The sequence below is a fragment of the Dipodomys spectabilis genome, unplaced genomic scaffold (assembly GCF_019054845.1).
Source record: "Dipodomys spectabilis isolate Male_0828 unplaced genomic scaffold, ASM1905484v1 ptg000714l, whole genome shotgun sequence".
In the NCBI taxonomy this organism is placed as follows: Eukaryota; Metazoa; Chordata; class Mammalia; order Rodentia; family Heteromyidae; genus Dipodomys; species Dipodomys spectabilis.
Genome location: NW_024871391.1, coordinates 2,247,306 through 2,273,877, shown reverse-complemented (window position 1 = coordinate 2,273,877; position 26,572 = coordinate 2,247,306). Strand labels below are relative to the sequence as shown.

Genomic DNA, 26,572 nt, shown 5'->3' with positions numbered 1-26,572 from the left:
CCACTTCCAGCTTTTGGGTGGCTTATGGGAAATATGAATCTCACGTGGCCTTTCCTGCCCAGGCTGGCTTTGAACCGCGATCCTCAGATCTCAGCCTCCTGAGTAGCCGGGATGACAGGCGTGAGCCACCGGCGCCCGGCTATTATCAATTCTTTTAGCATTGTACCTAATGCTGCTTTAATAAAACATGTGTCTAGATCTTCCACTTGGTGAAGGAAAGTATAGAAGCGTGAAAGAGAAACAGAAATCAGTGAGTCAGACCAGCTACCGGCAGAACTTTCCAGAACAGAGCAGCGTTCCTTTGGTCCGTCCCCTCCGACCGGAACCAGCCGTGCAGGATAATTGGGTCTGTGCTTCGCTTCGGTTCTGTTGGTTCTGCACATGTTCATGACACCTTCTTGTAGCGGCTGCACTTCCTGGACAGCAGAGATTTTGTCGGTTCTTCGGTTCATGCATGAAATGGAGACGTGTGTGTACGCAGCATGGGCCGCAGAGTTGAGCTTTAAGCACAAACCTTTTATCCAAGGAAAGCTATCAGTCAGGAAAACTGTGACCAAAACAAAACAGCGATGTAGAGAATTGGTAAGAATTAGCAAGGCTCCCGCCTGTCATCCCAGCGACTCAGGAGGCTGAGATCTGGGGATCCCGGTTCAAAGCCAGCCTGGGCAGGAAAGTCCGTGAGACTCTGATCTCCAATAAACCACCAGAAAACCGGAAGTGGCGCCGTGGCTCGCCTGGAGCTGAAGGCCCTGAGCTCAAGCCCCACGAAAGAAGCGTCTGGAATCTCTGTCCTTCATCAGATGCTTTCCTAAGAGAGTCATTCCGGGCCGAAAAATGATTTTACGGGAAAAAAATCTCAGTATTCATCGAAGTTAAATATTTCACGCGGTGGATTCAGTTCGAGGGCCCGCGCTCAGCTCTCCACCCACTTCAGACTCGGGAGCCCAGCCGCCGCTCACACAACCCCGGATGCGGGCGCTCTCTCCTCTGAACAAGGTGCACTGCGCAACCTCACGCTGAACACAACCCACGACTCCACCCGGCAGAACCCTGCCCCCCCCTCCACCATCAGCACCAACCCCCCCACCTCCCCACTGCCCCCCTCCAGGCCCCCATGCTCCCCCACTGCCCCCCTCCAACCCCCCCATGCTCCCCCCTCCACCTTCCACCAACCCCCCCACGCTCCCCCACTGCCCCATCCACCAGCCCCCCACGCTCCCCACTGCCCCCTCCTCCATCCACCAACCCCCCACGCTCCCCACTGCCCCCTCCTCCATCCACCAACCCCCCACGCTCCCCACTGCCCCCTCCTCCAACCACCAACCCCCCACGCTCCCCACTGCCCCCTCCTCCAACCCCCCACGCTCCCCACTGCCCCCTCCTCCATCCACCAACCCCCCACGCTCCCCACTGCCCCCTCCTCCAACCCCCCACGCTCCCCACTGCCCCCTCCTCCATCCACCAACCCCCCACGCTCCCCACTGCCCCCCACCAGCCCCCCACACTCCCCACTGCCCCCTCCTCCATCCACCAACCCCCCACGCTCCCCACTGCCCCCTCCTCCAACCCCCCACGCTCCCCACTGCCCCCTCCTCCATCCACCAACCCCCCACGCTCCCCACTGCCCCCTCCACCAACCCCCCCACGCTCCCCCACTGCCCCCTCCTCCAACTCCCCACGCTCCCCACTGCCCCCTCCACCAACCCCCCACGCTCCCCCACTGCCCCCTCCTCCATCCACCAGCCCCCCACGCTCCCCACTGCCCCCTCCTCCATCCACCAGCCCCCCACGCTCCCCACTGCCCCCTCCTCCATCCACCAGCCCCCCACGCTCCCCACTGCCCCCTCCTCCAACCCCCCCACGCTCCCCCACTGCCCCCTCCACCAACCCCCCACGCTCCCCCACTGCCCCCTCCACCATCCACCACGCTCCCCACTGCCCCCTCCTCCATCCACCAGCCCCCCACGCTCCCCCACTGCCCCCTCCTCCAACCCCCCACGCTCCCCCACTGCCCCCTCCTTCATCCACCAACCCCCCACGCTCCCCACTGCCCCCTCCACCAACACCCCCACGCTCCCCCACTGCCCCCTCCTCCAACCCCCCACGCTCCCCACTGCCCCCTCCTCCATCCACCAGCCCCCCACGCTCCCCACTGCCCCCTCCACCAACACCCCCACGCTCCCCCACTGCCCCCTCCTCCAACTCCCCACGCTCCCCACTGCCCCCTCCTCCATCCACCAGCCCCCCACGCTCCCCCACTGCCCCCTCCTCCAACCCCCCACGCTCCCCCACTGCCCCCTCCTCCAACCCCCCACGCTCCCCCACTGCCCCCTCCTCCAACCCCCCCACGCTCCCCCACTGCCCCCTCCTCCAACCACCAACCCCCCACGCTCCCCACTGCCCCCTCCTCCAACCCCCCACGCTCCCCCACTGCCCCCTCCTCCAACCACCAACCCCCCACGCTCCCCCACTGCCCCCTCCACCAACACCCCCACGCTCCCCCACTGCCCCCTCCTCCAACCCCCCACGCTCCCCCACTGCCCCCTCCTCCAACCCCCCACGCTCCCCCACTGCCCCCTCCTCCAACCCCCCACGCTCCCCCACTGCCCCCTCCTCCAACCCCCCACGCTCCCCCACTGCCCCCTCCACCATCCACCAGCCCCCCACGCTCCCCACTGCCCCCTCCACCATCCACCAACCCCCCACGCTCCCCCACTGCCCCCTCCTTCATCCACCAACCCCCCACGCTCCCCACTGCCCCCTCCTCCAACCCCCCCACGCTCCCCACTGCCCCCTCCTCCATCCACCAACCCCCCCACGCTCCCCACTGCCCCCTCCTCCATCCACCAACCCCCCACGCTCCCCACTGCCCCCCACCAGCCCCCCACGCTCCCCCACTGCCCCCTCCTCCAACTCCCCACGCTCCCCCACTGCCCCCTCCTCCATCCACCAGCCCCCCACGCTCCCCACTGCCCCCTCCACCATCCACCAGCCCCCCATGCTCCCCACTGCCCCCTCCTCCAACCCCCCACGCTCCCCACTGCCCCCTCCACCACCCCTCCATGCACATAGCACCTCGGCACTCCACAGCCCCTGTCCGACTCCGGGCAGCGGCCCACACGTGGACTGTCAGAGGCGTGAGCTTCCCACCTCTCCCTGTACGCCGCAAACCCTGCAGTCAGCACCAAGGCCGGAGTCCTCCACAGCCTCCCAGCCAGCCCAGACGTCAGTGTGTGTGCGTGCGTGTGTGTGTGTGCGTGTGTGTCTGTGCGCGCGCAAGTCCTGGGGCTTGAACTCAGGGCCTGGACGCTGTCCCTGAGCTGCTTTTGCTCAAGGCGAGCGCTCTACCATTTGAGCCACCACATCACTTCTGGTTTTCTAGTGGCTCATTGGAGATCAGAGTCTCACGGCCTTTCCTGCCTGGGTTGGCTTCAAACCGTGATCCTCAGATCTCAGCCTCCTGAGTAGCTAGGATGACAGGCGTGAGCCACCGGCGCCCAACCAGCCCGTATAATGGATTAGGTATTGCATATTATATATATGTGTGTGTCAAATTCAAGTTTCTCTCTGTATATTTAATTACATACATATTATATGTACATAGGAAAAATATAGGACGTATACATAGAATATAACCATGTTCATATATTGTATATTTGTATACATGTACTATATTTAGTTTTTTTTGGGGGGGGGTCCAGTTGTGGGGCTTGAACGCTGGGCCTGGCGCTGTCCCTCAACTCTTCAGCTCAAGGCTAGCGCTCTACCACTTGAGCCACAGCGCCACTTCCGGCTTTTTTCTTATGTGGTGCTGAGGACTCGAACCCAGGGCCTCAAGCATGCAAGGCAAGTGCTCTACCACTGAGCCACCTTCCCAGCCCTGTATTATATTTGTATATGATATCTATACATGCATATGCATCTGTGTGCACACAGATACACATATGGTGTCCTATACATCTTATGTACATATAGGACATATTTGGGTTTGGGAGTATGTACAATAGGCCCTCAACAAAATACTTTTTAATCTGCCAAATCCAAGATAACCACCCCTCATGATAATTCTGTGTGTGTGAGAGAGAGACGGAGAGGGAGGGAGATGGGAATCGGGAGGTGTGTAACACACTAAAGCCAGCCTCTCTCCTCCTGTGCTGCGGCCGGCCGTGCATGCTGACACCCGCCCCGCGCTGAACCCGCGGCCGTGCGGGCCGACAGCGGCTCCCGCGCTGAACCCGCTCTCCCGGGGCCTTCACATTCGCAGGACACTTTATTTATTTATCAGCAGAATGTACAGCGTAAGAAAACAAACACGTTAATTAGATCAAACAGAGCGGAAGCAGGCATCGTGGGCCGCGCGCCTCTTCACGCCTTCTCGAAAACACTTTTTTATACCGTGGAAACGCTTGGTGTGCAATGAACGTGACATGAATCGAGGCTTGCCGGGGAACAAGAGACTGTCCCGGGCTCAACTTTATTCCCCTCAAATATTTAGGTGTTGCCTCCTTCCCATGGCTGGCCTTGGCTCCTCTTCTGGGTGAGACGCGGCGAAGCTGTGTCTGGAGCCTCTCTTCGCAGCCTCTCGGGAGGCAGAGATTGAGGATTATGGTGGGAAGCCCCTGTGGGCATCAAAGTTTGAAGCACACCTCCGCTTCTGGCTTTCTGGTGAGTCATTGGAGATGTGAGTCTCACGGACTTGCCTTGCCGGGGCTGGCTTTGAACCGCGATCCTCAGATCTCAGCCTCCTGAGTAGCTGGGATGACAGGCGTGAGCCACCGGCGCCCGGGTGGAATGCTTGTGCTTCTTTCTTCTTCCACTCCCTGTCCTGGGTGAGCCCCGGCACGGCTGGACGTAGGACCGGGCAGGTTTGCTCCGCTCAGCCGCAAGCGACTGGGATCTCCCCGTGAGCTCACCTGCTCCCTGGGCCCCGGGGTCCTGGGCAGGATGGAGGCTGACCCCTGGGCCTGGCCCCTGCTCCTGCTAGGTCCAGCTGCCGTGGTGGAGATGGCGTGGTCCAGGACTGCCACCTAGTGGCTGCCCACCGCGCTGCTCCCGACCTGGGAGAAAAGCAGCAAATTGAGAGGCCTGCGGTGGGAGCTTCTAGACACACTGGGGGTTAGTGGGGAGAGCCAGGCCAGATCCTGTAACGTGGGCTCGGAACGAAGGTCGCCCCCATATGTGAAAAGTAAGAACTTTAAGGACATCAGGATGGAAAGCAGGAGGAAAGAGAAGTTTGTCCAAAGTGCTGGTCTCGGTTCCCCACTGGGGTGTGGGGCTCCCAGGAGTGCTCACGCCTTGAAAACCCAGGGCCCCCAGCAGCCTCCCAAAAATCCTGTTTAAAAAAAGCCAGGCGCCGGGGCTCACGCCTGTCATCCCAGCTACTCAGGAGGCTGAGAGCTGAGGATCACGGTTCAAAGCCAGCCTGGGCAGGAAAGGCCGTGAGACTCTGATCTCCAAGGAAGCACCAGAAAACCAGAAGTGGCGCTGTGGCTCAAGTGGTAGAGCACTTGCCTTGAGCTGAAGAGCTGAGGGACAGCGCCCAGGCCCAGAGTTCAGGCCCCACGACCAAAAAAAAAACCAAAAAGGGAACATGAAATGCCTTTGCCGAAATGTTTTCTTAGTAATGTGGTTCGTGTGTAGATGGGGCGGGCAGGGGCTCCGCATGTATTATTTGCAGTCGGCCCAGAAGTTTTTCCAGACCCGCGTCTTGCTCGGCACTGGTGGTATGGCCTCTGATTTGCCCGGCGTTTGTTTCCCACAGACAGGATCGCGTGCCCGGGTTTCTACCCACCCATCGGGGCCGACTCCTCCTCGCGTCCTGTGGGGTAGGACTCGGATGTTGAAGTGCGTGATCTCTTACAAGCTGTTACTTCTTCCTGTTGTGGCTGGTGTACCGTGGCTCGTGTACCGTGGCGCATCCTGTGTGATCGGTGAAGTGTTCGTGGTGCGCGCTCACACTGCCTGGATTCGCTCTCGTGCCGTGGCTGGGTCCCCTAAGCCTGAGAACCGCAGCCCGGGGAGGTCTTGCGTGACGATGTGCCCTGTCCGCTCTCCCTTTGGGGAAGCAGACTTTTCTCCCAGACTTTTGATTCTTTTTAAGTCAAAAGAGAAAAGGGGGAAAAAAATCAAATATGTAAAGTCAGAGGAGCAAAATAAAATCAAGGTTAAAACACGCACGCAGCACACACATGCACGCACACATACACACGCCACACACATGCACACACCACACACACGCATCACACACATGCACACTCACCACACGCAGCACACACACACCATACGCACATACCATACACACACATGTGCACGCACCATGCACCACGCACACATGCCCCTCGCTTCAGCTCAATAAAGGGTTCCATGCCGTATGAAAATCCGCACCAGTCCAGGCCCAAATCAGCGTCGAACTTGGCTTCTCCCTGGTCCTGGTCGCTGGCTGGCACTAAAGGCAGTCTGCCATAGCGGGCTGCGAGTGCAAAGGGGGTCGGCCTGGTGTTTTCGCCCGACTCCGGCTTGTCTCTCTCCGTCCCGCTGGATGGAGGCGCTGTGTTCCCTTGGGCCTCTCTTCCGCCTCCTCCTCCTCCTGTCGCAGCCCCGCTCTGTGCTGGGGACCCGTGACTCCCTGGTGTCCACGCGGGTGCCGTCCCCTCCCCTCCCCCCAGGTGGGACTCGGGGGACCATCGTTCCACACAGGGAAAGTGCAGGCCTCGCTGTCCGCTCCCCACACGTCTCTTCCCTCCCTGGCTCCTGAGTTCCGGGGCTGTCTCGTCTGTACCCAGGTACAGGGGCGTGCGCCGGACTGTGCTGCGGCGACCTGCTTCAGAATGAGGTAGTGGAAGTGTGTGTGTGTGTGTGTGTGTGTGTGTGTGTGTGTGTGTGTGTGTGTGTGTGTGTGTGTGTGTGTGACGCATCGCTGGCCAGCGGCGGGGTCCTGGTTGACCCCGGGTCCCCCTTCCTGCCCCTGACTGTGAACTCCCAAGCCAAAGGCGGGACACGAAAGCGCAGACTTCCGCCGTCCCGCAGCGTTTCCCACCCCGGCACCCCGGTGCCCGCCTGGCGGGGTAGGAATAACGCCAGGAATAACGCCAGGCAGGGGTGTCACTCGGCACCTTTCTCGGGGGTAGTATGGGGCTTGAACTCGGGGCTCTGCGCACGCCTGCTGGGCCAGGGCTGGACGGCGTGGGCCAGGCCTCCGCCCCTTGGCTTTTCTTGAACCTTGGTTTGGAGATGGGGTCTCGCGCTGGTGACCTCAGACCCCGATTCTCCCCAGTACGGGGATTACAGGCGTGCCTGGTGCGTGTGGGTCGTAGGGAGCGATGGTGAAGGGCGGCCTCACATGTCTGTCGGTCCGTCTGTCCGGCCCGCGCGCGTGGATGACTAACCCGGCTTGTCTGCTGCCTCCCCTGCAGGTACCACGACCAGCAGGACGTGACCAGCAACTTCCTGGGCGCCATGTGGCTCATCTCCATCACCTTCCTCTCCATCGGCTACGGGGACATGGTGCCCAACACGTACTGCGGGAAGGGCGTGTGCCTGCTCACCGGCATCATGGTGAGTGCCGGCCGGCGGGGAGAGGGGGGTCACATCCGGGCCAGGCGCGGCCTGCGGCCTTCAGCCTGCGTCGTAGAGCTGTGGCTTCAGATCCCGGGGACACTTGCGTCTGGCTGCGGCCGGCGCTCCCTGCCGTCTTCTGACCTTGAGTCCACGCCTGTGACCTTCCTCTTCCGAGTGAGGGAGAAGGGCAGAAGGGCAGAAGGGGCGGGCTGCGCATTTGCTGGGGGAACGACCCTGCAGGGCCTGGCTGCCAGGGGCGGCCCGAGCTGCCCAGAGGAAGGGCACCGTGGGGTCGGGGAGGCCCCTGCCCAGGCGTGCCCGGGAAGGGGGCGCTGGCTTATCCCAACCCCCCACCCCACCCCGAGCTTACTGAGCGAGCTGGGGTTCCCCGAACTACACGAGTCTGTCCATCCTTCCTGCGGGGGGGGGGGGGGGGGTGTGGGCGGTTTGAACTCAAGGACTCGCGGCTGCGAGGCTCGCTTGCTCCCGGCTGGAGCCACACACCCCGTGTGACCTTCCCGTCCAGGCCGGCGCTGACCACGGTCCCCCAGATCTCACCCTGGGATGACCGGCCAGAGCCGCACGCACGCACGCACGGCTTTTTCTTGATGCTTCTTTGTCCCTCGTGTCTCAAGGACTGTCCGTTCTGCATCTCACCCCCCCCCTCCCCGCCCCCTCTGTGTGCGACCCTCGCCCCATGACCCTCCCCCCCGCCCTGGCCTTGGTTTATTTGGAAGGCGCTGTCTTCTCATCTAGGCCAGCAGCAGCTGCCCGTGACCCGTGACCCTCTCCACACTGAGCGCGTGCATGGGAAAGGTGACTCCCCCCCCCCCATCCCTCTGTGAGGAGTTTGCACATCAAAAACAGAATTAAGTCTGAAGCTCTTTCACTAATTCAAGTTTATCCAACTACACCCCCCCCACCCTCTCCTCTCCACCCCTCCCTCCCGTTTTCCCTCCCCATCCCTGCGTGAGGAGTTCGCTCATCAGAAGCAACGCACTTCAGACAACAGTTTCACTTAGTTTATTCCAGCACCTCCAACCCAACCACCCCCCAGCCAAAGCCGCCCAGCCCCTCCCTCCCTCCAACCCAACCACCCCCCAGCCAGAGCCGCCCAGCCCCCCCCTCCCTCCACCCCAATCACCCCCCAGCCAGAGCCGCCCAGCCCCCCCCTCCCTCCACCCCAACCACCCCCCAGCCAAAGCCGCCCAGCCCCCCCCTCCCTCCAACCCAACCGCCGCCCAGCCCCCCCCTCCCTCCAACCCAACCACCCCCCAGCCAGAGCCGCCCAGCCCCCCCCTCCCTCCAACCCAACCACCCCCCAGCCAGAGCCGCCCAACCCCTCCCTCCCTCGCATCTCTCTCCCCTCTCCTCCTCGTTAGTCTCTCCTTATGTTCCTCCACACCCCCCTTCGTCCCTGCCTCTCCTCTGCCTCCTCCGGTCTCCCTCCCCCTCTCTCATTCCCTCCTCTAGCGTCCCCCCTCCCGCCCTCCCCCTCTTCCTCTCTATCCCATTCTCCCTCCCCCTCTGCCCCTCTCCTCTCTCCCCCTCCCCTTGTGTCTCCCATCTTGTTCCCGTTCTCCCTCACTCCTTCGCTCTCTCCCCCTCCCCTGGCTCCTCCCTCCCCGTCTCCCATTCCCCCTCCTCCTCTCCCTCATTCTTCCTCTCTCCCTCCACCAAGGGAGAGAAGGATGGGAGAGAGGAAAGGAGGGATTGTGAGAGAGGGAAAGCCAGAGAGAGAGGAGGGGAGGGGAAGAAGAGGAGGGGAGAAGGGGAGAGGAAGAAGGGAGGAGAGGAGGAAGGGGGAAGGGGGGGAGGAGAAGAGAGGGAGATGGAGAGGAAGGAGGGAGGGAGAAGGGGAGACAGAGGGAGGGGAGAGGGGAAGAGATGGGACCTAGAAGGGTGAGGGAGGGAAAAGGAAAAAGGGATAGAGAAGGAGGGAGAGGAGAGCGACAGGCCAGAGGGGAGCGGCAGAAGGACAGAGAGGAAGAGAGGGAAAATGGGAGCCATGCTCCTCCCCTCCCCCTTCCATCTCCCTCTCTGTCTCTCATCCACGTGGCTGTGTGCACTGGCTGGGCGCACTGTGGCGTCGCGGGGCGTGGCGGGGCGGGGCGTGGCGTCCGTGGGCTGGCCGGCGAGCTCCATGCCGCACAGGCTGCTGGGGGGGGGGGGGGATGCGTCTCAAGCGCGGCCTCAGCACGCGGTCAGGGGTCATTGCAGCCAGCGCCTCGGCCCTGTGTCTGCCCGGCCTCCCTCAGAGGTGGCGGAGCGCAGAGTAAAACGCCCTCGCTCTCCCTCTTCAACCGCCCGGAACGCACCGTCATTCTAGAAGTCTCCATCAAGCAGGTGGACTGTGTGCCGTGGGTCCCGGGTTTTAGCGAATGGAGTCTGCGGCTTGGGCGGAGTTCAGAGTTCTGCTGTGAAAGCATCAGAAGAGGGAGGGAGACGGACAAACGGCGTTACTCACAAGGTCACCTTGCCCCGTTAATAAGTTCAACGGCGCAGGATGCCTGGCTGCGCGGAGGCTGAGATCGGAGGACCTCGGTTCAAAGCCAGCCTGGGCAGGAAAGTCCCTGAGACTCTGATCTCCAATAAACCACCAAAAGAAGTTGGAAGTGGCGCTGTGGCTCAAGTGGTGGAGCCCTGGGCTTGAGCAAAATGATGCTCAGGGGCAGCACCTGGGCCGTGAGTTCAAGCCCCAGGGCTGGCACAAAGAGGGAGGGATTGAATAATTAAATGCCAAGGCCAAGGACACTCTCGGTGGTAAGAGTGCTGGTCTGGCCTACTGGCTCAGGACCCCGGGTTTGACCCCCAGCACCCCAAAACTACGTGTGGCACAACAGGCAGTCAGGGAGACCCTTCTGTCCCTGACGATTCATCTCAGAACCACAGCCTCAGAGCAGTGCGCGCGCCTCTCCTTCCCTCCCGGAGACTCTCCTCCACAAAGTCCAGGGAAGGCTGGAGCAGACAGACGCTCCCTGCCTCCCAGAGAAACTCATTAAGCCGTCATTACCTCTCCTTGTCCGGGTGCCCTTCCTGGGTGGAGGATGGAGGTGGGGGGGTGTCGCCACCGCCCCGGGGTCCTGGGGGCCGCCCTTCCTGCCCCCTTATGTCCACAGAGAAAAAAATAGTCTCGGTGGCCTTGGCAAGCTCATTCTTCATAAGACACTTTCTCTGGATTTTAGAGATACGTACATGCTGGTACCTTGCAGCTTTCTTCTTGATTATATAGAGGGATAAATAGATAATGAGAGAGCCGATCTCTTCAAGAGGAACTTGCACAGGGTGGTTTGATCTTGAAGCTGACTCCGTGGCCTTTCTATTCCTAGAAGATCGCAGCACCGGTTCCACGTTGGACTCTGGAGCGCGGATGGAGATCGGGGGTGTAATTATCTTTAAGTACAGAGCGATCTCTGCCTAAGGAAGGTTATTCGCCACTAAGTGGCTCTTTAATAATTCAGATTTCGGCAGAACCACAGAAGAGGCGCCCCTCCGCGCGTGGGGTGGTTTTTAGTTGCTTCGGCCCGAGGAGTAATTGAGTGAAGACAAGCCAGTGGAAAGGCTTCATCCCCGTCCGGCCTCCTCCTGGAGGCTGTTGGATGAGAGGCTCAGCAGCCTCCGCGTGGCCGAGTGTTGAGTCCAGATGTGATGGCTCGTTGCTCTGTCTTTAATCCCAAGGGTTAGGGACACAGGTCAGGTCCCCGGGTTCAGCGCGCCGCTCTTTAACGCCACCCAAGGTCTTCCACAGAGCAAGGAGCTGTTGGGCAGGAAGAGAATGAACCGTAGAGAGAGCTAAGCCCAGAACCTTTCTACTTGAGGTAGAAACCCCCCACACGCACACCCCGGACCCGCGTGACTACACGTCCCTTAGCTCCATCCCTCAAACGCTGGCGGCTCTACCACTGGAGCCACAGCTCTGCTTCGGGCTCTCTGGTGGCTGATTTTTGGACGGGAGAGTCCACAGCGACTCGCCCGCCCAGGCTGGCTTCCACCGGCGCCCCGCGCTCCTCAGCGCCTTGAGGAGCTGGGACGGCAGGGGAGCCGCCCGTGCCCGGATCCTTCAGGCCGCCGCCTGTCTGTCCACACAACACCAGGGCTCCCGCTGGTGCCATTTCCAAAAGGGAGATTTGAACCCGGGGATGATTACCACCGTGGACAAGCCTCAAGCCATCCTTGCTTCCTTCCTCCCCCCACTGGAGCGCAAGAAAGCCACCATAGGTTTGCCTGTCCCCAAACCCACCCTTGAGCCCTCGTTCCCAGGAAGGGCGGGGGGGGGGGGTGCACAGCCCTTTCTGCTGGTCTTGGAGGAAATCCCAGAGGCCTGGGCGCTGTCCCTCAGCTCTTCAGCTTAAGGCGGGCGCTCTACCCCTTGAGCCACAGCCCCACTTCTGGTTTTCTGGTGGTTCATTGGAGATCAGAGTCTCACAGACTTTCCTGCCCGGGCTGGCTTTGAACTGTGATCCTCAGATCTCAGCCTCCCGAGTAGCCGGGATGACAGGCGTGAGCCACCGGCACCGGACTTGTTTTTTTTTAAAGTCATTCATCACAGTGATGAGGATTCTGAAAGTTAAAGAGAAAATAGTGCATTTCCTTGTTCTGAAAACCCCTTCTTCGTAAGGAAAGGATGAATCCACGGCCTTCCCACGCGCTCCTCCTCGCGTGGTTTGAGTCTGGACCCTGCGTCCTTCCGCTCGCTGGGTGTTGGCACGGTTAGCTGAGCGTGGTCTGGGGCCGGGCGCGGGCTGTCTGAATTTCTGACGCAGCGCAGGTCTGGGCTGCGATGGGGGATCGGATCGCCTTCTCCTTTCAGTGGCTGGTTTTTTCACACGAGGTTCGCACCCTCTGCTCGGGCGCGGCCTGGAGCTGCTCCCGTCTTCCCCCTGCGCGGCTGGATCCGCAGGCGCAGCCGCCATCCGGCCTTTTCCTCTTTCGGGGAGCCCTGTTGTTCGCTGTGCTTTTCCTGGGGTGGCTTCGTGCACACAGTCTTCCTTGTGAGTCCCCGGCATCTCGAAGGGCAGCTTACCGCTCTCCCCCGCTGCTTCCTTCAGGAAGGGCAGGCCGTGGCCGGGCAGCGCGTTCTCGCGGAGGGGGAGGGAAGCGTGATGCCACTCACGCGGCGCACGCGGGGATCTCAGTGCCAGGAAGCATTCTCCGTGCGTCCTGACCCTTTCCACCCGGGCCGAGGCTCCGGGGAGGCCTTGGGGAGAGCGTGACCGCCGGGCTTGGTGACGAGCGCCGTCCTGGCGCGGGCAGAACAGCACCGCTGCGCCTCTGCGTAAACTCCCGAAGCCGCCGCGCCTGGCGGGGATGAACCCAAGCCAGCAAGCGCAGGGAAGGAGTTCATGAGCGTGGCTTTCAGATCATGACAGTGAGATGCACACTCCTGGTCCCCTGAACTAAAGACAGGCGCAGTGGCGGGAAGGGCGCTGCGTTTGGGAGCGGGAGAGGGCTTTCCGCTGGTCAGGACAATGAGCAGGTCATCGTTGCAGTGATCACTAACTCGCTGTCCCTCCCTGCCCCCCCCCCGCCCCCACTTCCCAGCAAAGAGCAGACCCCAAGATCCGCACACAAATAGAAACTGACTTCCAAAGGCCTCCAGTGCCGGTGATTTTCCAGTCCCGGGAGGATTTTTGACTTCCTTCCAGAAAGAAAGAAACAAGTGAGATCTCAGCCGCCGGCCAAGGCCACACGGGGTGGGAGTCCTGCGACCAGCTGCCCCTCGGGGGGTCTCCAGCAGTTAGGATCCCCCCCCTGATTCCCGCGGCCCCCCCCCGCCTCTGCTCATCTGAGCACCCCGTGCCCATCCCATGCCCCCAGCACGTGGCAAGGCCCTGGGGCCGGTGGTCCTGGGTTTGGCAGGGAGCCGCTGTCACACAGGCTGGAGTAGAAAGCTGGCGGTGGGCATGCGTGGATTTAACCTGCTCCAGCATCCCCTGCTGTGACAGAGGCCTGAAGGCCAGCAAAGTGGGGCCTGGCCGTTTCAAAGGCCATCCCTCCTCCCCCTCCTTTCTTCCTCCTCCTCCTCCTCCTCCACCTGCGCAAGCCCTCTGCCTCTACTGGCTTCCCGTGTATCGTGTTTTGAGGGCTGAGGACAGCTGCCGGGTAAGAAGCGTCACTGCTCAGTTTCTGCTCCGAGACTCCGCGAGGCAGAGCAAGGTGAGTCGGATGCTCTTGCTCGGCTGTGATCGGTGCCCGCGCCGTGGGCACGGCGTGCCGGGCGGACACAGGCACAGCCCGAGGCGGTGGCGGAGGCCGCAGGCAGGAGCTCGGCTCCAGACTCGTTTTCCCCAAGACCCCCACATTCGCTCTGTCCCACACCCCGAGCCAGGCCGCGCTCACTCCCCGGCGCTGCCTCTTTCCCGGGTTGATTTTCTTTTAAGGTTAATGTCGTCGTCGTCCGGAAAGGTTAGGGTCGCTGTTTCTTGGTGTTTTGTGCCGGTGCTAGGGCTTGAACCCGGGGCCTGCTGCCCTTGCTTGGCTTTTTTGCCCAAGAGGTTGGATATTTCTTAAGCCACAGCTGGCCGCGCTGTTTTTGGCACTGTAGCTGTGTTTCTGTAGCACGTACACCAACGTCCATCCTCGCGCATGTTGATGGAGATGCAAAAAAGAAATAGCATAAAAGAAAAGTGGCCAGGATTCCAGCCACCCCCGGAGCCCGGCCGGGGCCTCCTCTCCCCGGAATTGCTCTTTCCCCCCGCGTGGATTGCTTTTCTGAGAAAAAACAAAACCGGGGGAGCGTTCTGTGGACGCCGCTCTACTGGGCCTTGTAGCGAAGATGATCGGGCCCAGGTGCCCGGCGAGCGCGGAGATCCACAGGGAGAACCGCGGCGTCTCCTTCCCAGAGGTTAGCCAGCGGTTAGCCGAGCGGCGACGGCCGGGCGAAGGGAGCGCCAGTCCCCGCGCTCGCCGAGTCTGAGCCGCGCCCGTGCATGGAGGCCCTTGCTTACTGCCACCATGTTGTATGTGTAGGCCTTGGTTCTGGCTCAGATCACCGCCATGCCCTGAGATCCAAGCCTGTCTGTGACCCGCGTGGAACCATAGAAAGCGGTCGATGCGCGCAGAGGTGATTGTGTGGTCAGTCCCCCGGCGGCTGTACATGCACGATCCTGTCCAGTGTGTGTGTGTGTGTGTGTCTTTGGGGCCGTTAGTTGTGATGGAATCACACTTCAGTTGTTAAATTAGGTGCCTCAGGGTGTAAATCGGGCATCGTACCATCCAATATTTGTTGCTAAGCATTTTTTTCTGTGATCTTTACTGGAGGCACTGGGAAACGCAGCCTTTTCAACTTAACAATGCACTGAGCGCCGGTGGCTCACGCCTGTCATCCTAGCTGCTCAGGAGGCCGAGATCTGAGGATCTCGGTTCAAAGCCAGCCCGAGCAGGAAATCCCATGAGACTCTGATCTCCAGTGAATCACCAGAAAACCGGAAGTGGTGGAGCGCCAGCCTTGAGCACAAAAGCTAAATTCAAGCACCAATATCCAAACAACAACAACAATAATAATAATAATGCTTTGGCTTTCCTTGTCTCCAGGGTGCCGGTTGCACAGCCCTGGTGGTAGCTGTTGTGGCGCGGAAACTAGAACTCACCAAAGCAGAAAAACACGTGCACAACTTCATGATGGACACTCAGCTGACCAAGAGGGTGAGTGACCGGCCGCCCGCCCCAGCAGCCCCCGCGGTCTACGCCGTCTCGGGGTGCGCGGCCGGGAAGGCGGGGCGTGCTTGCTAAACGGGGGGGGGGGGGGCGGGGGGGTTCCCGACTTCAGATCGTGAGGGGCCGTGGGGCACGTGGATCAGTCGTTCACAGAACAGCAGGTAGACCACGCCTTTCCCCCTGAGTCGCGGCCGGCCGGGAGGCGTTGGGCGGCGGAGGCCGCCGTGCCTCGTGGCCGTCACATCAAGCTGGGGTGTAACTCAGCACTACAGCTCTTTACCCAGTGTGCCCAAGGCTCTGGGTTCGATCCCCACCAAAGCACCACCGACAACAAAAAAGAAACGTACCAAAAGCCACATGTAATCATTAAGAGATTGAAAAACTGCAGCCACTCACCAGGGGCTCCGCCTCACAGCCCAGCTGCTCAGGCGCTGAGGACTGTGGTCCCAGCCAGCCCTGGAGAACAGGACGATGACCCTATTAGAGAAATAGCAAAGTCAAGAAGAGCTGGAGGCCTGGTTCAAATGGTAGAGCACCCGCCTACCCATCTCAAGGACCTAAGTTTAAACCCTGCTGAAAAGAAAAAAATGATGATTCCCTGAAATACCATGTAGAAGAAATATTTCCCCCCCCCCCCCAGTGGCGAACAGGTTAATGGCCACAGATGTTCTGAAATTGGAATATAACTCTGAAAGAAAATAAATAACAGCGATAAATATTGAAACAGTGGGTTATTTCCCAAGACCAGGTTTAACTTTTCGAGCCTTCCTGAATTGAAAAATCACCATGAAAAAAAAAAAATCACTCACCATGCACAAATTTCCAGGGGAAACAATCTGATACAGACACGGCTTCCCCGTGTGGGAAAGGGAAACACAGATTCGTCGTGTTCAGCGTTGAGGGAGATGGCAAAGGTGATGAGACTCTGCAGCTCAGAGCTGCCCTCGGTGCCCAGGTGGAAGAGTGCCAACAAAAGTAGAAAGCAAACAAAAGTCCCCACGGCTGGCCGAGGGATGGGCATAGCCCCGCGCGGACAGACCCTCTGTCCTGTCGCTGGGTGTCGGGCCCGGGGAAGGCCGGACCCCTGCCCATCTGGGATTGAACACCGAGGAGAGCGTGGAGTTTGGGCCGCAGAGATGCCTTGCTGTGGAGAAGAAACAAACAAACGCAAGACGTTCCAAGGATCCTGACCTGATTCTGTTCAAGATTTCCAAATTGACAGACCATACTGCGTGAATTCTTTGCGTGTGTATGTGCCAGCCCGGGGGCTCGAACTCAAGGCCTGGTTGCTACTTGTTGGCCTGTTTTCGCTCAAGGCTGATGCTCTTACCATGTGAGCCACAGCTCCATTTCCAGCTTTTTGGTGGTTAGTTGGAGGAAAGAGTCTCACAGACCTTCTTACCTCAGCCGGCTTCAGATTTTAGCCTCTTCAGAGAAGAGAAGTTCTTCACAATTATATGTAGAATTGTGATCAGTAAGGACTGGAATAACATCACAAGCCAGTGAGTGGCCCCAACCCCTGTAGCCCTAGCTACGTGGGAGGCTGAGGGGTGAGCATCGTGATTGGAGGCCAGCTCAAGCAGAAACGCTCATGAGGTCCCTTCTCCGCGTTGCCACCTGGACGGGGGTACCCCTCAGAGGCGGGGTGTGCCAAGGCCGGAAGCGAGGCTTTATTTCAAAAATGGCCAGGAATTCAGTTACATCCGCGGCCGGTCAGGCCCAGCCCCTGGCTGACGGGAGAGACTCCATTTCCTCCAGTGTGCGCAGTGGCCTGCGTGGTGCCGTTGTAGAGAAGGTGTCGATCCACTCACAGCCGTCAGCAGAGCTCAGAGAAGCCTGAGAAACTCACCGGTGCACGCAGCCATCCAGGGCCCAGACCCGGGTCTCCAGACCTGCACGAAGGCCGCCGCACCGTCCTGACCTGAGAAACCACATGGTCCATTCCCTCCGGGTCGGCTTTCCTCTCTCCCCGAGCGACGGCCAGACCTGGCTTTCACTCTATTTCCCTGCAAGTCTCCGGGCGCTTTCGTGCACCGATTCACCGTGGCTCACACCGGCAGTGAGCATCCCAGCCTGTCTGTCGCCGTCCTCCGTCTGTCCTTCCCCCCAAAGAAAGGAGAGTCCTGCCAGGAGGAATGTAGCTGAAGCCGGGCACCAGTCACCCGAGCTACGCGGAGGTCTGAGGATTAGGGGTTCGAAGCCAGCCCAGGCAAGAAGGTCCATGAGACTCTTCCCTCCAGTGAACCAGCAAAAAGCCAGAAGAGGCGCTGTGGCTCAAGTGGTAGAGCGCCAGCCTTGAGCAAAAGAAGCTCAGGGACAGCGCCCAGGCCCTGAGTTCAAGGACCAGGACAGACACAAACAGCTGAGTAATAGAGGAAGTATGTTTGCTAGTTGGCTGCTTGTTGGTTTTAATTCGGGGACATGTTATTTTTCCCGTCAGTTCCCCCTGCCCCCCCGAGAAGAAATCTCTGCACCGTCAGTCACCAAGGCTGGTGCCCGTTACAAGTGCAGAGGAAATACACACGCAGGGTGCCATCGCTCAAGGTCACTTCAGGGACGCTTCCCTGCCGTGGGCCTCGGGCGCTGCGGGACGGGCCAGGTGATGGTTGTGCGGGAGACTAAATTCCCACCAGGTCAGCCGGTCACCCCAGGGAGCGACCGGACACCTGTGGCTTGATCCTCACTCGATGAGCCCATCTTTCAGGAACTTTCTAGAAAGTTCTAGATTACCGGCTCCTGGAGTGTAGGGCTCAACCTCACTTGGTACGCCCATCTTTCAGAACTTTCTAGAAAGTTCTAGATTATCAGCTCCTGTAGCGTAAGGAAGACTACCAAAATAATCATAATCTGGGCTGGCTAAGTTTGTTATCGGCTTCCAAGATATTTTGAAGCCTTTAATCAAGAAAGCAAGAGGCAAACTTAGAGAGAGGACATTTACCACAGAGGGTGGACGCCCAGCTGCTCGGGATGCAGGAAAAGAAGAGTTGAGAAAGGAAGGCAGTGTCCCGAGAGAGAGAGACAGAGAGAGAGAAGAGAGAGAGAGAGGCGGAGAGACGGCGGCAGCACCTCCCTAATCTTTCTGTCTCTGGATGGCTCCGCAGCAGGTACAGCTACTTCCAAAAGGGCGCAAATCCAAGGACCCCGGTGTCTCCACCCCACACCGTCCGGTTGCCGCTGCCCCCGCTGGAGGATTCCGCCGTGAAACTCACCGACGGCTTCTCCCCGCTTGTTTTCCAAACAGGTAAAAAACGCAGCTGCCAACGTGCTCAGGGAAACATGGCTCATCTACAAAAACACGAAGCTGGTGAAGAAGATAGACCACGCGAAAGTGAGGAAACATCAGCGGAAATTCTTGCAAGCTATTCACCAGTAAGTACCGTCTCCGTGTTTACCTTGCTTGCTTTGTTGCTGGCTTCCGATGCCAACCAACACTTAGTTGTTTTGTTGTTGTTGTTGTGTTCACAGTAATTCTCTCAGTGAAATACTGAAGGAAAATTTTAGCTGCTCTTCGATTAAAATTCATGAGTAGACTACTCGTTTCTTAACCAAGATGTCTTGTTTCTGTTTCCAGTATCAGTCGTTTCGATTAAAATGGCGTGTCCCAATTTATTTAACTCTCATTGTCCGTTCGTCCTAGGATGTGTAGCTTGTATGCGTGGTAAAATCTTGAAAGATTAAATGGCGTGAGCTACCTAGATTTTCCCCACATACATCGAATGTCTGTATGGATTAGAACGCCCTAATTGTCTTAGTGATCGAAGACTCGGCGCATTCCCAGTCAGAAATTCGGGGTTGTGTGTGCACCACATGTTCCTTGTAGATCTTTGCGTTCCATGATGATCCTGAAATGGCAGCGTTCCCCTCCGGGTCGCTGTTCCATTGTTAGCCAACTCCCATAGGCGTTTGAAGTAGATGCCTGTGTCTCGTAAGAGCCAGGATAATTTGGAAACGCGGGACTTTCCCCCGAGGTGGAGATGTCTTCACTGTAAGTATACCTGTGGGTCTCAGGTCTGGGATCAGGCAGCTGTGCCACTCCTGCACAAAGAAACACAGGGTGAAATCCACCCAGGCGACCCTGGGAAACCAGACAAATCCCGGCTCTTTGTCTCCCTGGGGCCAAACTAGCACTGGACAAGAAAGTTGTGAGGCTAGAACTCATCTGACGGACGGACAGACGGAGCTCATTGCTAAGCCCCTTGGCACCACACATGCAGAGTCTCTAGGCTTTCTCCTCCTACCTTCCACCTGTCTGTCCATCCAACCAGCTGGCTCTGAGATGTAATTACACCACTGCTTGCTCTTTTTCTTTTCCGAGGAAGTGCAGCGGAGAAGCCGGTTCTCCGGTACCTAAGGCAGAAGCGCACACACGTGTGTACGCGGTAGAGGAGTTGGTCCTCGTTGCTGCTCGTAAGAAGGCAGTGGTGTTTTTCCTTAAACCAGATGCAGCTCCGAGCTCCCCCTGATTGTTAGGGTCTTAGTACTGCCCCGAAGACGTGAGGCAGCACAGAGACAGAACGAGTTCCCCTTACAAGCCACCGCCGGGACCTCCTCCCCCCGCCCCTCCCCTGCAGGCCAGGCCTGACCCCCAGCCAGTCATAACCACCCCCAAAGCCCTTGTCACCAGTAACCCCCCATCCACACACGAGACCCACAGGGCCCGCCATGGACCGCAAGTGTCTGGGTGTGAGCACCTGTTTCCTGTGAAGCTATTGGAAAGGAAGCTCACCTCGGTGGGTGTAGGAGCCCAGTGTGCCGGGGAACACCAGTGTGCGGAGACAGTGAGCAAGCGTAGGCCGGTGGGTCTGCGGCCTGCCATGCATCCCCTGCCCGCCAGGATTTCATGCTTCTGTCAGCGTTGCCTATTAAAAACACAATCCGGTGTGAACTGGCCTTGGATTAATGCCCGGATACCAAATTCAGAATATCACACTGCAGCAAGTGTGTTGTAATCTAGCCCCAAAACCGTCCCTTCCAGGGGCGCTTATCCTACATTGTGGGTCTTCATTAAATTTTAGGTTCTGAATGCATTTACAGGCAAACCCTTGGGAGAAATGCAAAGGTATTTATTCATCATGTAACCTTGGCTGTTACGTTTGAAAAGCTTTTTTCAATAAACTAATTTTTTTTAAGCCCACTCTGTAGGAAAGCTAGTTTTAAGAACTGTCCTAGCTGGACACTGGTGGCTCACACCTGTCATCCTAGCTACTCAGGAGGCTGAGATCTGAGGATCACGGTTCAAAGCCAGCCTGGGCAGGAAAGTCCATGAGACTTTTTTTTTTTGGGGGGGGGTCCGGTCGTGGGGCCTGAACTTGGCCTGGGTGCTGTCCCTCAGCTCTTCAGCTCAAGGCTAGCGCTCTACCACCTGAGCCACAACACCACTTCCGGCTTTTTTTCTTTTTGCTTATGTGGTGCTGAGGAATCGAACCCAGGGCCTCAGGCATGCAAGGCAAGCGCCCTACCACTGAGCCACCTTCCCAGCCCCGTGAGACTCTTATCTCCAATAAACCACCAGAAAACCAGAAGTGGCGCTGTGGCTCAAGTGGTAGAGCGCTCGCCTTGAGCTGAAGAGCACAGGGACAGCGCCCAGGCCCAGAGTTCAGGCCCCACGACCAATAACAACCAAAAAAAAAAACCTGTCCTAAAGACAGCAGCAGTTGTGCCCACAGGGCAGGTTGAATTGAGGTGCTGGGTGCCGTGGAGGAATTTTCCCAGCGCTCCCCCATCACCAGCTTCTGAGTGGTGACCAAGGAATTCCCCTGTGACTCTCGCGTCTGTCAGTTTCCGACTCCGTTTCTTCTGTAGAACGTGTACCTCGCCAGTACGCGAGCTTCGGGCGGCTCAGACGGCGTTCTGCATTGTCTCATACGTGTTGTCCTCGACACGGGAGCCCTGTCTCGCTGTCACGGGGAGGGGTTGGGGAGGTGAGGCACACAGGGGCTCGATTCCACAAAGCAAGGCCTCCACCGCTCCCCGTAGACCCCGCGTGAGCCGAGGCCCGGCCGGCAGCTCCGGGCAGCTCGGGCCTTCGTGGCAGAAGGGCAGAGGTTCCAAACTCATTAGCTGGCTCTTCCCGGGAGAGCCCCCAGCTCTGAGAGCCGGTCCCGCTGCTGTCTCCCTGCCCTGAGGCTCAGCTCTCTCCCTCCCTCCTGTCCTTGCTGCCCTGTCTATCTGCTTCCCAGCAGTGAGCCTGTTTGAATTGTGTCTCTCCGTGCCACAACGTGAGCTCTTCCTCTAACTTTCCATGCTTGGTTTTTCCATGTCCTGTATGGTGGACCCATCTGCCAACACCAACTTGTCTCAGAGCCAAGAAATCCAACGTGGTCCTTTATACAGCGGCTCTGGGGGCCACATGAGGGCCCCCCTCAAACACTAGGATGCCCCGATTTATTGAGCACATTGGCCTTCTGGTCACTACGTTGTTTTATTTTTAAAAAAAAAATGATTTCAGTTGCTTCCCCGAGGCCAGGTTGGCCTGGGGTTCGTTCCCGTGTCTCACGTCCGTCCGGGTCGGGAGGAACGGCGAGCACTCTCGCTGGACAGGCCCCACTCACCGGCCGAGGACGGAGAGGTCAACCGACAGGGTGTCCCTTGGTCACGAGGTCTTCCGTCGAATGAATCGAGCCCCCTGTGCCAGACTGAAGCGCCTCTCTGTGATTTTTCTTTTTCCATTCCAGAATATTTTACAGTTTCTTTTTTCTTCTGTCTTTTTTTTTTTTTTTCCGACAAAATGAAAATAGAGCTCGGAAGTAAGTTACGTGAGCCGCGCCTCTCTACATTTGCAGACTTTTCGACTGGCTGCATGCACCTACCAAAAAGCGGATCCTTTCTTTGTGAATTTTAGTCGTCTGGTTGCTGCTATTGGAAATGTGATCCAAAACAAAAACAAAAAACAAAACCACCCATGCTATTTTCCTGTGATACACGAAGTTCACAAGGAAGAAATCAGCATACGTTTCTTCTTCTTCTTTTCGTGTGTGGGGTGTGGGAAGAGAGTAATATGCACCTCTCTGCATGTTACCTTTTATTCCGGCAGCTCAGATGGACGTGTCCATCTACCGTCCCCGATCTCAGGCTGTGCAGGACAAAAACCGATACATGTCCCAGGAACACGGAGGAGCTCCAGGTAGACAGGGTTACGCGCAGGACCGCATTCGGAGCGGATGAAAGGGGCAAAATTCTACTGTCAGACACAGTTGAGTCACCCGAGAGAGGCCAGGAGTGTACACACACACACACACACACACCATTTGAACACATCCATTTCCACTCGCAAAACCTCAGCTACCTCTCCCGATTGCCAGAGCTCAAGTCTTCACACTCATCTCCTGCTGGAAACATCTGGCCCCAGAGCCCTAAATAAATCTTTAATTATTCGTTAAATTTTCCACACAGACTCGATACAAATCCCCACCCAAAATAACAAAAACATTCACCACCGAGAAAGGTAGAAGTCGCTTCTGTAGCAGTGAAAACACTGGTTATTTTGAGCTAGCCCCTGCCTGGGAAGCTGCCCTTCTGTGGAAACCTGGATGGAGATTCTGCCGGTCCCAGAGATAAGGACAGGGGAGGAGCAGGGTGAGACTGGCCCATGCCCTGTCCTGGCCATAATAAAGGCCTGGAGAAGCTCCTTCCACTGCCTCCAGTATTGCTTGTCTTACTGCTCTAAGAGTGATCCTTCAAGTCCTGGAGAGCAGCTCTGCCGCCGTACATCCAGCCCCCAGGAGCACTGTCTAACACGCATGCACGCACGCGCGCACGCACACACACACACACACACACACACACACACGTCCTTCCACCCAAGAGAAAGCCAGAGCTCCAGCTGGACGTGGAACCCCCACATTCTCCCCTCTCTGGGGTGACCCACAAACGTCTAGAGAGTTCTTTGTGGCCCGTGTTGTACAAGGGACAGACGTCACCCTTATAAGGACACTCGGGATTTTTCTCAACAGGATGTGAGCGTTAGGGACCTGCTGGCACATTTCGTTTAGACTAGGACCTGGCCCAGCCTGCCAGGTCATGCTGAGGGGTTGTGAGCAGTCACCAGGAGGAGCTGTGAACTGCAACACCTCCGGGCGGTTGAAGGTAGAGTCAGTTCAACTCTGCGTGGCCGAACGGACCAACCTCCTCGTGGGGGGCGTGGTTGTGAGGCCACTGGCCACAAACACGCCTGACAGGGTCTCCTGGCAGTAAAATCTTGCCCTGTGAGTTATGATCTAGTTAGTTATAGACGATTCTGAGCCATTTAAACTAACAGTAATTTAAAAGAACAAAGCATACCGTCTGACGTTAACAACGCTGACTTTCTAAAATGGCTTTCGTCACCAAGGCCAAGGAAGGGTAGCATGGATTTCCCTTTCTTTTCCTTTTTTTAACCTTTTCCATTAAGTAGCTTAGGAAAACCTGTCCTTTGAAGTCTTTAAATTGTTGATTTACAGAAAGGAAAAAAAAAAAAAACCTATCTTTATCTTGGGGAAAAAAAAAATCTTTGGTTCTTAGGACATAAATATGCCCCTCCCAAAAAAATAATAAGTTCTCATTTGGAAATACTTTAAAAAAAAAAAAAACCAACAGTGGCTATTTTGGGTGTGTACAATGGTATTGTAAGTAATGAAAAAGCCCTCTGACAAACAGACGCGGTGTCAGACCTGTGTTCTGACTTTTATCTCTAATTTTTTTTTAAAAAAAGGGAGTGTCTCCTCCTTTATCAAAATCAGTTTTAAGATTTTAAAAAGAAAGAAAGAAAAAGTCCCCCGAGGAACCGATGGAGAACTAGGAGACAGGACGATGCGTTTTGAGCTACCTTGGCTGCTGGTTGAATAAAAGTTTGGTTTCTGCTAATGAGAATCCCGCCTGTCACCGCTCATCGGGCCCCAGTGCTAACCCGACTCATCTCAGACGCCTCGGGGCGCGCCCGCGTCCGCTCACATAGGCATAGGAAGGCGGCATCGCTCCGCGTGACGAGGCCCAGTTGCTCGCATACTCTCTTCCTATGTCTATTTGTCATGATGCCGGGGCTTTAAGGAATGTTCTGGCTTCTTCTCATACGGTGAACCCCCCCCCTTCTCCTTCCCCACTCCCCCTTATGATCCTTTCTGAATTCAACATCCGGTAACCAGCTCTGTCCCCAGGACATCTCATCTCTGGCTCTCCTTTCTTTTTTTTTTTTTTGCGGTGTTGGGAAAGCATGCTCCTCATTGTACCAGATACATACGCCCAGTATGGACGCCCCACCCCGCCCCACAGAGTGAAAGCATTCTCCATGCAGTACCTTGCTCTTGCCGGTTTGGTGCATGCTGTTTGGTCAACCACGAGACGGCCGCTGCGGGGTGGGGGGAGATGGCGTGCCTGACTTGGAGTTCTGTCTTCTAGATTGAGAAGTGTCAAGATGGAGCAGCGGAAGCTGAATGACCAGGCCAACACCCTGGTGGACCTGGCCAAGGTAAGTCCAGCCTGTGTCGGCTGCCGGTGACCACCGGGCACTGGCCACGCCCCTTGGTGCACACGCTGGTGGACAGATCCACTGAGATGCACGCATGCATGCATGCACGCACGCAGGGCCCGGCTGCCAAGTACCTTTTCCTCCTCTCATCTCTTCTCCATGAGCCAACCCCCCCCCCCCCCCCAGCTTAAATGCTCTCCAGACTGCCAGGGACTGGAAGCATACTGTAAGACACCTGCATCCAACAGGAGAGTTCTGGAATTCTCCAGTCTTACAGGGATACAGCAGACCTGTGTCTTGGGTGTGTGTGTCTTCAAGGCTCATGGCTGGAAATAGTCATCAGTAAAAAAATAACACGAAGCAAACTGAGAACAGTGGGAAATTGACATTATAAAAAAGAGCGACTCCAGGTGCTGGTAGCTCACACCTGTAACCCTAGCTCACACCTGTAATCGTGGCTCACACCTGTAGCCCTGGTTGCTACCCAAGAGGTAGAGTCCTGAGGATTGTGGTTCAAAGCCACACAGGGCGGAAAAAGCCATGAGACTCTTGACTTCGCTAACACCATCAACAGCAAAAAGGCAAGTGAGAATTCAAGCCTGAGTTTTGAGTACTAGCTTGCACACGCGCGCACACACGCAAAGGCACTGCCCTAGTAATAGTACACATTGACAACAAATTTGATGTGCTAACTTATATAACAACCATTAAAACTCACCTCTATGGAAGTGACGCTGTGGCTCAAGTGGTAGAGCGCTCGCCTTGAGCTGAAGAGCTGAGGGACAGCGCCCAGGCCCTGAGTTCAAGCCCCACGACCGGCAAAAAGAAAAAAAAACTCACTCATAAACACAGAAATGGACATCTTTGCTATAATTGTTCCAATTCCTAAAATCCCTGGGCCTAATGTCCCCAGGCCTTCCAACAGGGAACCAGGTGAGTACCTGCAGTCTTATCGGCTCTAAGCCCCAGCATGGAACCTTCTAGAATTTGCTCCCCACGTAGCTCGTTTGTTCACGGAGCCGCCACCAACCAGAGAGGCGAGCCGGGGTGGGAGCTGGGCCGCCCAGCACGCTGTCTCTCCACACCGCCCCCCTCCCCCCGTCTCCCCCCCTACCAGACTCAGAACATCATGTACGACATGATCTCCGACTTGAACGAGAGGGGCGAGGACTTTGAGAAGCGGATCCTCACCCTGGAGACGAAGCTGGAGACTCTGATCGGCAGCATCCACGCCCTCCCGGGCCTGATCAGCCACACCCTGCACCAGCAGCAGCGGGAGTTCCTGGAGGCCCAGATGGATGGCTATGACAAACGGCTGGCCTACGGGGCGGAGCGCTCCCGGTCCTCCTCCCGACGGCGGAGGTCCTCTTCCACGGCACCACCAACTTCATCAGAGAGTAGCTAGAAGAGAATACGTTAATCACAAACTAAGACTTTTTGCCATCATATGGTCAATATTTTAGCTTTTATTGTAAAGCCCCTATGGTTCTAACCAGCGTTGCCTGAGTTCTGATGTCAGAATCTTGGGGACCTGAACATAACTATACTAAGTTTTAGGCCAAAATGAGTTGAAAACTCTGTTTTTTTTTTTTTCCGGTTCTGTTTCTTTGAGACACACAGGGAATGCACCTAATTACTGCTATTATAGATTGTTCCTCTAATTTCACTAACTTTTTATTCATGCACTTCAAACAAACTTTACTACTACATTATATGATATATAATAAAAAAGAAAACGTTAATTTCTGCACAGACTTGGTTTGATCACTTGACCAAAACCGTACGCCTGCCGTCCGTTGGCTCTCTTCCAGGGGGAGTGGCGGGCGGGGGGGGGGTCCTCTGATGTCAGCCGGCCCGACCGATTGGCTGGTTTGCGGGTGACACCTCCACACCGGACGTGTGACCGTTTTCCCCTCC

The 26,572-nt window shown here is 57.4% G+C and overlaps 1 protein-coding gene across 1 annotated transcript in view; it reads left to right on the top strand.

Moving 5' to 3' along the window:
- Nucleotides 1-26,346, top strand: part of Kcnn2 (potassium calcium-activated channel subfamily N member 2) — a 60,453-nt gene extending 34,107 nt beyond the window's left edge. The window contains exons 4-8 of the mRNA XM_042672500.1: nt 7,413-7,554; nt 15,091-15,201; nt 18,455-18,582; nt 24,586-24,655; nt 25,773-26,346. Of these exons, the coding sequence (XP_042528434.1) occupies nt 7,413-7,554; nt 15,091-15,201; nt 18,455-18,582; nt 24,586-24,655; nt 25,773-26,060 (739 nt within the window). The 3' untranslated portion in view covers nt 26,061-26,346. The remainder of the gene's footprint in view (nt 1-7,412; nt 7,555-15,090; nt 15,202-18,454; nt 18,583-24,585; nt 24,656-25,772) is intronic.
- Nucleotides 26,347-26,572: the final 226 nt, after the last annotated feature.